Source organism: Cucurbita pepo, chromosome LG20 (assembly GCF_002806865.2).
Source record: "Cucurbita pepo subsp. pepo cultivar mu-cu-16 chromosome LG20, ASM280686v2, whole genome shotgun sequence".
NCBI lineage: Eukaryota > Viridiplantae > Streptophyta > Magnoliopsida > Cucurbitales > Cucurbitaceae > Cucurbita > Cucurbita pepo.
In genome coordinates this window covers 6,033,359-6,045,220 of record NC_036657.1, presented here as the reverse complement: position 1 = coordinate 6,045,220, position 11,862 = coordinate 6,033,359, and the positions used below count along the sequence as shown (strand labels likewise).

At 38.2% G+C, this 11,862-nt stretch overlaps 2 protein-coding genes across 7 annotated transcripts in view; one reads left to right on the top strand and one right to left on the bottom strand.

The window, feature by feature from the left end:
* The first annotated feature begins 457 nt into the window (after positions 1–457).
* On the top strand, positions 458–3,371 carry LOC111782557 (pentatricopeptide repeat-containing protein At2g27610). 3 transcript variants are annotated; one of them, XM_023663326.1, is made up of 2 exons: positions 458–1,889; positions 2,199–3,371. In XM_023663326.1, the coding sequence occupies exons 1-2, from the start codon at positions 641–643 to the stop codon at positions 3,275–3,277; spliced, it is 2,328 nt and encodes a 775-aa protein (XP_023519094.1). In that variant the 5' UTR covers positions 458–640; the 3' UTR covers positions 3,278–3,371. The 3 variants fall into 3 exon arrangements, with proteins under 3 accessions (XP_023519094.1, XP_023519093.1, XP_023519095.1); XM_023663327.1 differs by having other exon boundaries at positions 930–1,015; positions 1,110–3,371; XM_023663325.1 differs by having other exon boundaries at positions 458–3,371.
* Positions 3,372–4,791: 1,420 nt separating this feature from the next.
* LOC111782818 (syndetin-like) overlaps positions 4,792–11,862 on the bottom strand; it is a 44,350-nt gene continuing 37,279 nt past the window's right edge. For 3 of the 4 annotated variants that reach the window (XM_023663627.1, XM_023663629.1, XM_023663628.1), the window contains 6 exons: positions 9,653–9,715; positions 8,768–8,840; positions 7,494–7,613; positions 7,305–7,382; positions 7,164–7,214; positions 4,792–5,166 (listed from right to left, as the gene is read on the bottom strand). In XM_023663627.1, coding sequence (XP_023519395.1) covers positions 5,065–5,166; positions 7,164–7,214; positions 7,305–7,382; positions 7,494–7,613; positions 8,768–8,840; positions 9,653–9,715 — 487 coding nt within the window. In that variant the 3' untranslated portion in view covers positions 4,792–5,064. Of the gene's footprint in view, positions 5,167–7,163; positions 7,215–7,304; positions 7,383–7,493; positions 7,614–8,767; positions 8,841–9,652; positions 9,716–11,862 lie in introns of those variants that run through there. The other variant, XR_002813195.1, reaches the window with a different exon arrangement.

Below are 11,862 nucleotides of genomic sequence, written 5' to 3'. Positions count from 1 at the left end.
AACTGTGAGTTAAGTACCTAAGTCGAACATTTTGTTCGGGAATTAGGTAACGTTAAAATTACCTACTAAATGAACTATTTTGATTTTTACATACCAATTTGTTGGTATTTGTAATCTCCTCACAAAACAAACTCTCAGTCCTTCCTAACCCACTAAAAGAAGTTAAAAGACCATGATTGGGAAGTTCTTTTCAAGAAGTTATGACCATAATTGACGAGCCATGATTGATCAGCTGTTCTTCAAATGTCTACTAACAAGAAATTATGACCATAGTTGACAAATAACTCCCGACTACTCCACTCATCACAAGAAATTATGAAATTAAAATAATAAATAAAATGTTCAAAGAAATTATCAAAAGTACTATTTACGGTAACTACATGCTCCACTCTCACCTTATAAGTGTTGAGTTTTAAAACTTCAAACAGTCATTCCTCACTCGGGTTAGCATGTAACACATGAAATGAAGGTTGAACCGAATCTATCCAGATGAGCTCATTGTCACGCTCGACAAACCAACAGCTCCGGTGTCCGGCTTCAAGATTGAAAAAAAAAAAAACAAAAGTTTCAGTTTAAAATATACATTTTCCCGTTGTTTCATTTGATTTATGGAGGCCGAAGATTCAAATGACGAGAAAGCATGAGTTTAGGCTCCTCTATGAGGATCCTTAAAAACCAGGCCAAATTCACCGTTGCAAATGGCAGATTACAGAGTTCCATACATCAAATCAAACAATTATTGCGTCCCCATGGCTTCTTCTATCACGAATCTCTTCCCGTCATCTCTCAACTCTCGCACCCACGTTATGCCCACCAACTGTTCGACGAAATTCCCCTTAAAGATATCTCACAATACAACCGTCTGCTCTTCGAGTATTCTCGCAACGATCATAATCGCGAAGCTTTGCATCTCTTTAAGGGCCTTCACTCGACGGGGTTGGCCGTTGATGGTTCAACTCTGTCATGTGTTTTGAAGGTCTGCGGAGTCTTGTTTGATCAAGTTGTGGGAAGACAGGTGCACTCTCAATCTTTGAAATCTGGGTTTTTAGAGAATGTCAGCGTTGGGACTGCTCTTGTTGATATGTACATGAAAACGGATGATTTTGAAGGTGGGAGAGAAATCTTCGATGAAATGGGTAACAAAAATGTTGTGTCATGGACTTCATTGCTGGCTGGATATGTACGCAATGGATTCAACGACTCAATCATTCATTTGATTAACCAAATGCAGATGGAGGGAGTAAAGCCAAACGACTTTACTTTTGCAACAATTCTTGGAGGTTTGGCTGATGAGAGTAAGATTGAGGTAGGAGTTCAAGTTCATGCCATGATAGTAAAAAATGGGTTTGAATTAAACACATCTGTATGCAATGCTTTGATATGTTTGTATCTAAAATCTGAGATGGTTGGAGATGCTGAACTTGTTTTTGATAGTATGTTTGCTAGAGATTCAGTCACTTGGAATGTTATGATTGCTGGCTATACATCCATTGGGTATGATTTAGAAGGCTTTGAACTGTTTCATCGGATGAGGCTTGCAGGTGTTAAGCTCAGCCAAACTCTATTTTGCACAATTCTAAAGCTATGCTCTCGCCTGAGGGAGCTGAATTTCACCACACAGCTGCATTGTTTGGTGGTGAAAAATGGCTATGAATTTGATCAGAACGTCAGGACAGCACTCATGGTCACTTACAGCAAGTGCAGCAAAGTGGATGAAGCTTTCAAGTTGTTCTCCATGGCGGATGGAGCTCATAATGTTGTCACCTGGACGGCCATGATTGGTGGGTTTGTGCAGAATAACAACAACAAGGAAGCGGTTGATTTGTTTTGTCAAATGAACAGGGAAGGTGTAAGGCCAAATCATTTCACATACTCCACAGTCCTTTCAGGTAAGCCTTCTTCATTACTTTGCCAATTACATGCACAAATCATTAAATCTGATTATGAGAAAGTACCTTCAGTAGCTACTGCACTTTTAGATGCATATATTAACGAGGGATATGTTGTTGAGAGTGCTCGGGTATTCGATTCGATTACTGTAAAGGATATTGTTGCATGGTCTGCCATGTTATCTGGTTTAGCTCAAATAGGAGATTCTGAAAAGGCAATGGAATTATTCAATCAATTAGTGAAAGAGGGAGTGAAACCCAATGAGTACTCATTTTCTAGTGTCATCAATGCATGTTCTTCACCAACAGCAACAGCAGAACATGGAAAACAAGTTCATGCAACTTCAATCAAATCAGGAAAGAGCAATGCTTTATGTGTAAGCAGTGCATTGGTCACAATGTACTCAAAAAGAGGTAATATTGAGAGTGCAAATAAGGTGTTCATCAGACAAGAAGAGAAAGATACAGTTTCATGGAATTCCATGATCACTGGCTATGCTCAACATGGTGATGCCAAGAAAGCTCTTGAAGTGTTTCAAGTTATGCAAAACAAAGGATTATCAATGGATGATGTAACATTCATTGGAGTACTTACTGCTTGTACTCATGCAGGATTAGTGCAAGAAGGCGAAAAATACTTCGATATTATGATTAACGATTGTCATATCGATCCAACAATTGATCATTATTCGTGTATGGTCGATCTATACAGCCGATCTGGAATGTTCGAAAAAGCCATGAACATCATGAATGGAATGCCATTCCTGGCTAGTCCAACAATGTGGCGGACTGTGCTAGCGGCGTGTCGTATTCACCGTAATTTAGAGCTCGGAAAACTCGCTGCAGAGAAGCTCATTTCACTTCAACCAAATGACTCGGCAGCATACGTCCTGTTATCGAACATCCATGCCGTGGCTGGGAATTGGCAAGAGAGAGCCAAAGTGAGGAAACTAATGGATGAGAGGAAGGTTAAAAAGGAAGCTGGGTGCAGCTGGATTGAGGTAAAGAACAGGATTTACTCATTCTTGGCTGGGGATGTTTCACATCCATTTTCTGATATTGTTTATGCAAAGCTTGAAGAACTGAGTATTAAACTGAAAGACATGGGGTATCAGGCGGATACGAATTATGTTCTTCATGATGTGGAGGAAGAACACAAAGAAGCCATTCTGGGTCAACACAGTGAGAGATTGGCTATTGCTTACGGATTGATTGCTCTGCCGCCTGGATCTCCGATTCAGATTGTAAAGAATCTAAGGATTTGTGGGGATTGTCACAACGTAATTGAGTTAATATCGTTGATTGAAGAGAGGGCTCTGATTGTGAGAGATTCAAGCCGCTTCCACCATTTCAAAGGGGGAGTTTGCTCTTGTGGAGGTTATTGGTAACCCTCGTTCTAAACATACAATATGATTTAGTTTATATTGCCGCCATTTTTTTTCTCCATATTTGTTTATCACTGTAATTCATTCTAGATTTTTAACTTGGTGATTTTTTTTTTTTTTTTTTTTTTTTTTTTTTTTTTTTTTTTTTTTTTTTTTNTTGTAAGGGTTAAAAGTTTCTGAGTAATAGATATTTAAAAACAATTCTTTAAATTTTGAGAATAAATTTCAACTTTGTAAGCTTCTAAATTTTAAATTTTGAATAGAAATGAATAAGAAATTAACTATAAAGGAAAAAAAGAGGTTAGGTAGAAAAAGATTATTTGTAAATATTGTCTTCTTTGGGTTTTCCCTTTCGGGCTTTCCTTCAAAGTTTTACTCTTTGAGAGCCCAATGTCCTCAATGGCACACCGTCCGATGTCTAGCTTTGATATTATTTATAACAACCCAAGCCCATGTTAGCAATTATTGTCCTCTTTGGATTTTTCTTTTGAGGCTTCCCCTAAAGATTGTACCCCTTGGGGACCCAACGTCCTCGGTGACACATCGTCTGAGACACATCGTCTGATGTCTGGCTCTAATATTATTTGTAGGAACCCAAGCCTACTACTAGCATCAGGCTCTAATACTATTTGTAGGAGCCCAAGCCTACTACTAGCCAATATTGTCCTCTTTAGGTTTTATCTTTCAAGCTTCCCTCAAGGTTTTATCCCTTGGGGGCCCAACGTCCTCGGTGGCACACCACCTTATCTTTCGGGCTTCCCTCAAGGTTTTATCCATTGGGGGTCCAACGTCCTCGGTGGCACACCACCTGATGTCTAGCTTTGATACTATTTGTAACCGCCGAAGCCCACTACTAGCAGATATTGTCATAATGTTTGGCTCTGATACCATTTGTAATAGCCCAAGTCCACCGCTAACAGATATCCCTCTTTGGACTTTTCCTTCCAGGCTTCCCCTCAAGGTTTTTAAACACGTGCATGGGCCATTGGTCACGAGTCATCATACATCATACAATTCATCCAATCAAACCAACAGTAGAGCCATTTACATGGTTGTCTAAGCCGAAGTCACCAAATATTCCTAGAGCTGATTCGAATATATTCCTCAGCATCCGATTCAACGTATGTGAACCCACAACATCAAATTAGAATAAACTAACGAGCTTAGCTTACCTAAAAGTATCAAACCATCCAAATTTTTAGCTCAAAATAATTTAAATTCAGCAAACACAGATCTTCTTGACCTTAAATACTCCCAATACCTCTAGAAGGGTCGAAAATGTAGGAAATGAGTTCAAACAATCTATAACCCAAGCCAGAAGAGCCACTTAACCCGAGCTAGAAGGGCTGCATTTTCTAGCTCGCATAGGTTGGATGGGCACTACGTGTCTCTTGGCCGTCCTACGACAACGGGTCTACCCGAGCCGAATGCAAATCCGACTTAACCCGCTGGCTTTTTCTTGACCCATTTTTTAAAATTGCATAATTTTTATGTGAATAAAATTGACATTATAGAGAGACTAAACATGTAATAATATGAGATTACATACACTTACAGAGGCTACAAATCAAAGGTTGTATTCCACCAAATATCATTGGTACCATAAACAGCTCATGTATTTCATGTCTGCAGAATTAAACTTTAAGCCTTTGAGACTAATGATATTTGAACGAGATGTTAACAACTATACAAACTTTAACCTTATAATCATATGTTCACATACATTATTCCTTCCTATAATGAACTCCACTGGGGCGATTCAAATGCTCTGTTCGTCCATTACGATCGGCTCACTCGATCTTTTCCAGTATTTCCAACCGGGTTTTTCTCTTCCACCCTTTCATTGATGCAACGAGGTTAACCAAACCGATAACTTGGCTCTTACTGTATTCCTGCAAAAACGGGAAAATTCTCTAAGCCACGAAAAAGGCGTCAAGGATTTAAAGATCGATGTTTACAGAAATATGTCGTCACAATCGTGTCAGAAATGCAACACTATTTTCATTAACAATAAACATGTCATGCTATCAAAATATTTAGTTTTCAAAACTTCCGTATGTCGGGAATCACAAATCTCACGAATGGTATGATATCGTCCACTTTGAGCATAAGCTCTCGTGGCTTTGCTTTGGGCTTTCCCGAAAGACCTCATACCAATGAAGATGTATTCCTTACTTATAAACCCATAATCATTCCCTTAATTACCCAATGTGGGACTCCCTCCCAACAACCCTCCCCTCGAATAAAGTACACCATAGAGCCTCCACTAAGGCCTATGGAGCCCTCGAACAGTTTCCCCTTAATTGAGACTTGATTCCTTTCTCTGGAGTCCTCGAACAAAGTACACCATTTATTCGACACTTGAGTCACTTTTAACTACAATTTCGAGACTCTCAATTTCTTTGTTTGACATGACTAAGTTAAGGGCATGACTCTGATACCATGTTAGGAATCACAGATCTCCACAATGATATGATATTGTCCACTTTGAGCAAAAGCTCTTATGGTTTTGTTTTCGGCTTCCCCAGAAGGCCTCATACTAACGAAGATATATTATTTACTTATAAACCCCACGATCATTCCCTTAATTAGCTAATGTGGGACTCCCTCCCAACAATCCTCAACACCGTATTCATATACAGATTCACATTAGCGATACATATGGATTAAGCTGCGAATCCAAAACTAACTCAATGGATAAAGTACCAATTACAATTACCATTCCAAAGGACAATGGTTCACGTTTGGGATGAGTGCTATGAACTAAACTCTTGATCGAGTTCAGTTCAAGGGAGGAAGTGTTGAGGTAGCAAATTGATCATTATGAACATGAGATAGTTAGCGTTGAGGTAGCAAATTTCTGTTAGTTAGTTTTCGTTATTAGTTGAGTTGGTTAGTTAGTTTTCATGTATTTTTCTATAAAAGGCATTGGACCCTATCAATAATAAATTATTATTTTTGCTACCTCAACCCTCGGTGTAACCCTCTTCCACTAGACTCCATAAACCCTTGACACGCAAGAGGTTTTCCGTCCGTTCACTCCAATGGTCATAGTGACCATCAAACTGTGGAATCTTGGTGAGTGTTTTGTCACTGCTCATTTTCTTTCTTGGATTCTAACCGGCTCTGATACCAAATGTTAGCTTCAGAGACTTGGCAAATATACCAAAAATGATCATTTATTATTGATAGGTCCAATGCTTTTATAGAAAAATACATGAAAACTAATAACAACAAAACTAACTAACAAACTCAACTAATAACCAGAAAACTAACTAACAGAAATTTGCTACCTCAAGGCTAACTACCTCGAAAACTAACTAACAAACTCAACTAATAACCAGAAAACTAACTAACAGAAATTTGCTACCTCAAGGCTAACTACCTCGAAAACTAACTAACAAACTCAACTAATAACCAGAAAACTAACTAACAGAAATTTGCTACCTCAAGGCTAACTACCTCGAAAACTAACTAACAAACTCAACTAATAACCAGAAAACTAACTAACAGAAATTTGCTACCTCAAGGCTAACTACCTCGAAAACTAACTAACAAACTCAACTAATAACCAGAAAACTAACTAACAGAAATTTGCTACCTCAAGGCTAACTACCTCGAAAACTAACTAACAAACTCAACTAATAACCAGAAAACTAACTAACAGAAATTTGCTACCTCAACGCTAACTACCTCATGTTCATAATGATCAATTTGCTACCTCAATACTTCAATCTCAACCCCGCAATTGTCGAACTTAACAAAAAAAATTAAGCTTCGTATTGATATTGATGTTGAACTAAAAAGCAACGATATTCCAATGGGCATCTTAAACTCTTTGCAAGCGATGAATATTCGAACTTTTCTCAGTTCAAGGTACGTATCTTACCGGGTGAGCTCGTGCCCAGTGTACATATTCGGTTTCTGGAAGGTAGTACGCCTGTTCGATGATACGTCATTAGTATGTTAAATAACACACTTTAGATAAATAGTCAACCAAGTTTGCTCAAAATTTAAAGCTCAGGCTTACCTTAATGAAAGTCTCAACCATTTGTAACTTAGGCTTCACATTCTCAGAAACAAAATGTTGCAAGCCATTGATTAAAACCTGAAAATGAATAAAAATTACATTATTAAACAGCAAAACAGAGAAGAAGAGAAAGGAACCTATAAATAATGCCGTAAGCAAGATGCAATCTGTAGCATAGCTCATAGATACCTGAAGATCCAATGACATGAGCGCACGTCCTTCATCGGAACATCGCTTTACTCGTGATATACCTTCAATAAGTGTTTCTGCAACAATATCCAGACCATACTCCAAGAGGAGGTCTTGAACCTACCAATGTCAAACATATAAGGAGAGACTAATAATCAAGCTAAGGTTATACATCCCTTTAACCCAATCAGTACAGTAGAACGTCTTTCAATTAACCAGAGAACTTGAACTTCAATAAGAAAAATGATCTCATGGTTTACTACAGGGAGAAAGAATCAAACCACAGAATCAATGAAATTCATGGGACGCCATGATTGTAAAAAATGCCCGTGTCATCAAGCAGCCTGAGGCTCAAAAGGGTTTGGAACGAGCATGCAACCATGGAACCGATCCTTGTTTACCAACCACACATTGTCTAACCAAATCCAATTCTCTACTTTTTCCATTCATTCCTTTCAGGATTAGCCGCGGTCTTACATAGGATCCCCTTTTTTACGTCCCCATGTCCCTCGATCTCACACTAAGCCAAGAAATTCAAAAACGATAAATTTGGAAACTCTTAGAGACTGTTGTATTCAATGTTTGTTCGATACCCTATCACTCAACAATTCAAGAGTGGAAAAAGGGTACTTCTGACCAGATTCACCCCTTTGAATTAGCCGATCTTAACAAAACATATTTTTTTTTGGGGGCTAAAGCCCCATCGCAAGGTCTGAGACACCCAAAAAGTCGAGTATAGACATGGTTTTGGTGAACGGTCATATACCTCCCGTATTGACCGTGGTAAAGACCAATCTAGGATGAAAGCATGTAAAAGGGGTTCTTGGACAAACAAGACCAGGACATCTGTCATGTGGCCATAGGCAACACACCTTGGACAAGCATGACTGTGACACATCGCATACCATTTTAATTTATTTTTCATTTAAATTTTACTGAAATTAAAGAAAACATATATATATAACTTCAGCAAAAGGAAGATATGTTTATCTTTTTAAATAATATTTTATAGAAATAAACAAATATAAAATTTAAATAATAAAGAATGAATTTAGAATCGTGGGCTCAGATATATTGGGTGTTAAGAATATTCTTCCAAAGCATCTTAGTCAATGATCTATTACACTCGATCAAAGTTAAATACATTGCAGAGAACAAAAGGACCAACAAACCAGTAGCTATAAACATGATGAAAACAGCTATCAACAGAGAATTCATAACAAAAAACACAAAAATGAAAAAAAAAGCTTAATCAATTCTGCCTAATTGATTACCTCCTTGCGAACTCCGCTATGAGCCAGCCTTGTTTTATAATGCTTGAATTCTCCCAATAACAAGTCGACGTACCTATTCATACAGTTTAATTAAACGCTGTATTAACAATAGTCACGAACTCGTAAGTTAATAAAACTTTAAGCTATGGGGCCTGAGCCTGTTCCAAAAGCACAGGCTCTCGTACCAAATCCAACGTATAAATCAGCCATCCTACAAGACTCGAAATGACAAGTGCTAAAATGTAAGGAACTAAATTGAAATTTTTAAACAAAACATATTCTTAAAAATATACTCCATTTTTGCACTAGGCGACCTTTCTCACCTTAAAAAATCTTAAAACAAGCGGATACAATGTGATTCGTCCATCATTTTAACAAAATCAGTTAATATTTAATAGGTTGAGATCGTTGAAATAAACTTAAAATGCCAAATGTAGTTAATTTGTTAGGAAAGTTAATTTGAAAAAGCCAGGTGAAAGAAAAGGCCCAGAGCCTTTTTAGGGAATGATGGTAGGGGTTTATGAGCGTTTCTCTCCCCCTATTATTTGTGTTAGAAAAGGTATAAATACCTAATCCTTTTCCTGTAAAGTCAGAGCAAAAAACAGAGAGCAAAGAAATACAGAGCAATAGAAAAGGGTTTTGATAAAATCAGTGTTCTTTGTCTGCTCATCTCTTCTCTCTCGACATCTCCTTCATAAGTGTGTGTACAAATTAGTGAGTATTACTCTCATTTAAAGCTCTTTCACTTGATATAAAAGTAACAGGCCAACCTTAAACCATAGTTTGGGAAGTACATTTATATGAATGTCTATATATATATATGTATATATAAGATTAACATAGAAGACTAATGGCAAATAGATTGAGTATCTTTAGAGAACAAACCCATTATGCTCCAGTCCAAGCTCTTTTACTTCCCATTTTGCATTGGCTATCCGGTCAACATAACTGTAAAAGGAGCTTATCATCAAAAATCGTTGCAATGTTCGAAAATTGTAGGTACTGAATTCCATAAAATAATTTTACATTTTAGCCTGTGGAAAAGGAAGTAGCTGCTAATGACGTTGAACCATATAACGTTTAAAATATAATCGAGGAGAGCAAAAGTTTCAAATATGAGAAGGGAAATTACTACTATGTGTATACCTGTACGAACGACATTACGTCGTAATTTAATAATCTAGTTAGCTAGCTTTATCTTTTTCCTCTTAGACACAGGCTGCCTGCTTTGAATGACAAATAGGCAGGTCGTTAATTATTAGGCGGGTAGTTGTTAAGCTAGGTGACATATGATTGGAATGGTAATCTGCATAAGGCCTGGAGAGTTGCCCACTGCGAGTCACCATGGAGGAGCTTTTTTTGGAAATTGTTGGAACTTTGAGCAAAACTAGGCTGGATAAAGAAAATGCACCGAGTTCTTTGCCTAGTGTCACGGTCATGCTTGTCCAAGGCGTGTTGCCTATGGTTGCATGGCGGATATGTCCCAGTCTTGCTTGTCAAGGGCGTGTTGTCCATGGTTGCATGCCCGTTCCAAACTCTTTTATATGCTTTCGTCCTAGATAGGCCTTTACCATTTCACGTTGGGTCATTACGGGGTGTATGACCGTCCACCAAAACCATGTCTACACCCGCCAAGGCTAAAATGTCCCAAAATGTACTATAGGGGGTATGACTAGTTGTCACATCTTCCTACCCTGAGTTGTATGCTATTTATGTCATGGTATTTCTTTATTTGCTTATAGTCATAACGTTGCTTTCTTCAATTCTTCAAATCGTTTTCAAATGAATTTCCTCCTTCACGTTTTTTAAACCTTTTCTCACAATGTGACTTGAGGCTCGAACATACGCCAATGTTGTCCACGATGTCCGAATTTCTCACGGCTGACTTATTCGCTTGGTTAGAACAAGTGCCGCACAATTGCTATCCCACTATCGCAAGAGTGCGATCGTGATACCTAGCATCACCAATGTGCTACAGATACTTCTATAGTAGGATACTGAAATGCTCGGCTTGGCAACCAGTTTGGATGATAACACAATGATGATCTCATTCTAGAACGCCCCCATCATACCCATAGCTGTCACAAACATTCCTTGTTGGTTCTCCCTACAGCTAACAACGGTTTTCAACACAAGTACTGTGCTATACAACCTACCAGATGTTATTTTGGGGATGACACAGAAGTAGCATATATCAAAGGCCAATTGATTACGACTGTGGATGGCTTCGGGATACAACGCCTTGGCAACGAACAAGATTTATAACTTCGCCAGTAGATTGATTTCCTATCCATATTTTCTATCTAAAACGTTAAATGGTTTCAAATCACTTTGATTTTACCCATGTACTGCACCTTATTGCTACTACTTCAATACTATTAAGTGAACCTCATGTTATACTAATGAGTAGAGAAATTCAACTAATTATAAAGGATTGAGCAGTGAACACTAATAAGTTTTTGGGCTTTGACTTCATTAAAAAGTTAACTTCCATTTTCTCAGTTTAAGCAAGATGTAATTGTAGAATAAAACCTGTTTTTGCAAATAATTGCGAAGTTCTTTCGAAGTTCTTTCGAACGTGCTACTTGTCACAATCGCACTTTTGATGGCAGCGGACTTGTGATTGTCTGACACTCACTTCCTAGCAACAAGTGAGTTAAGCCAATTCGTTCTTGCGTCGCCTACGGCCAATCGAAGTATGCTCGAGCCTGTGGCCCCGGTTCAAGAAGAAAGTTTTAGAACACGGGGGCAGAGAGAGATTTCGAAAGAGAGGTTTTGAAAGCAAGATTTGAGAAATTGAAATTGGTATTATATATGCAAGCAAAAAGGCAACATCAACGGCTCACAGTATGTAACTATTGGTAGGTTGGTAGGGAGAAGTTGACAACTACTCATATCCTCCTATAGTACATTTTGAGGCATTTCATGTCTGGCAGGCCTAGACATGATTTTGCCGAAACGTCATACTCCCATAGAAATACAAAAGTAAAGCATTACAACATGGAAAAACATAAAGGGTTTGGCTTGGCATGGGCATGCGGCCATGGGCAACACGCCCTGGACGAGCATGACCGTGACATCCTCCCCTACCTAAT

Excerpts from the sequence above, each read along its gene's own strand:
- LOC111782557 (XM_023663325.1), top strand. The coding sequence starts at position 641 with ATGAGTTTAGGCTCCTCTATGAGGATCCTTAAAAACCAGGCCAAATTC.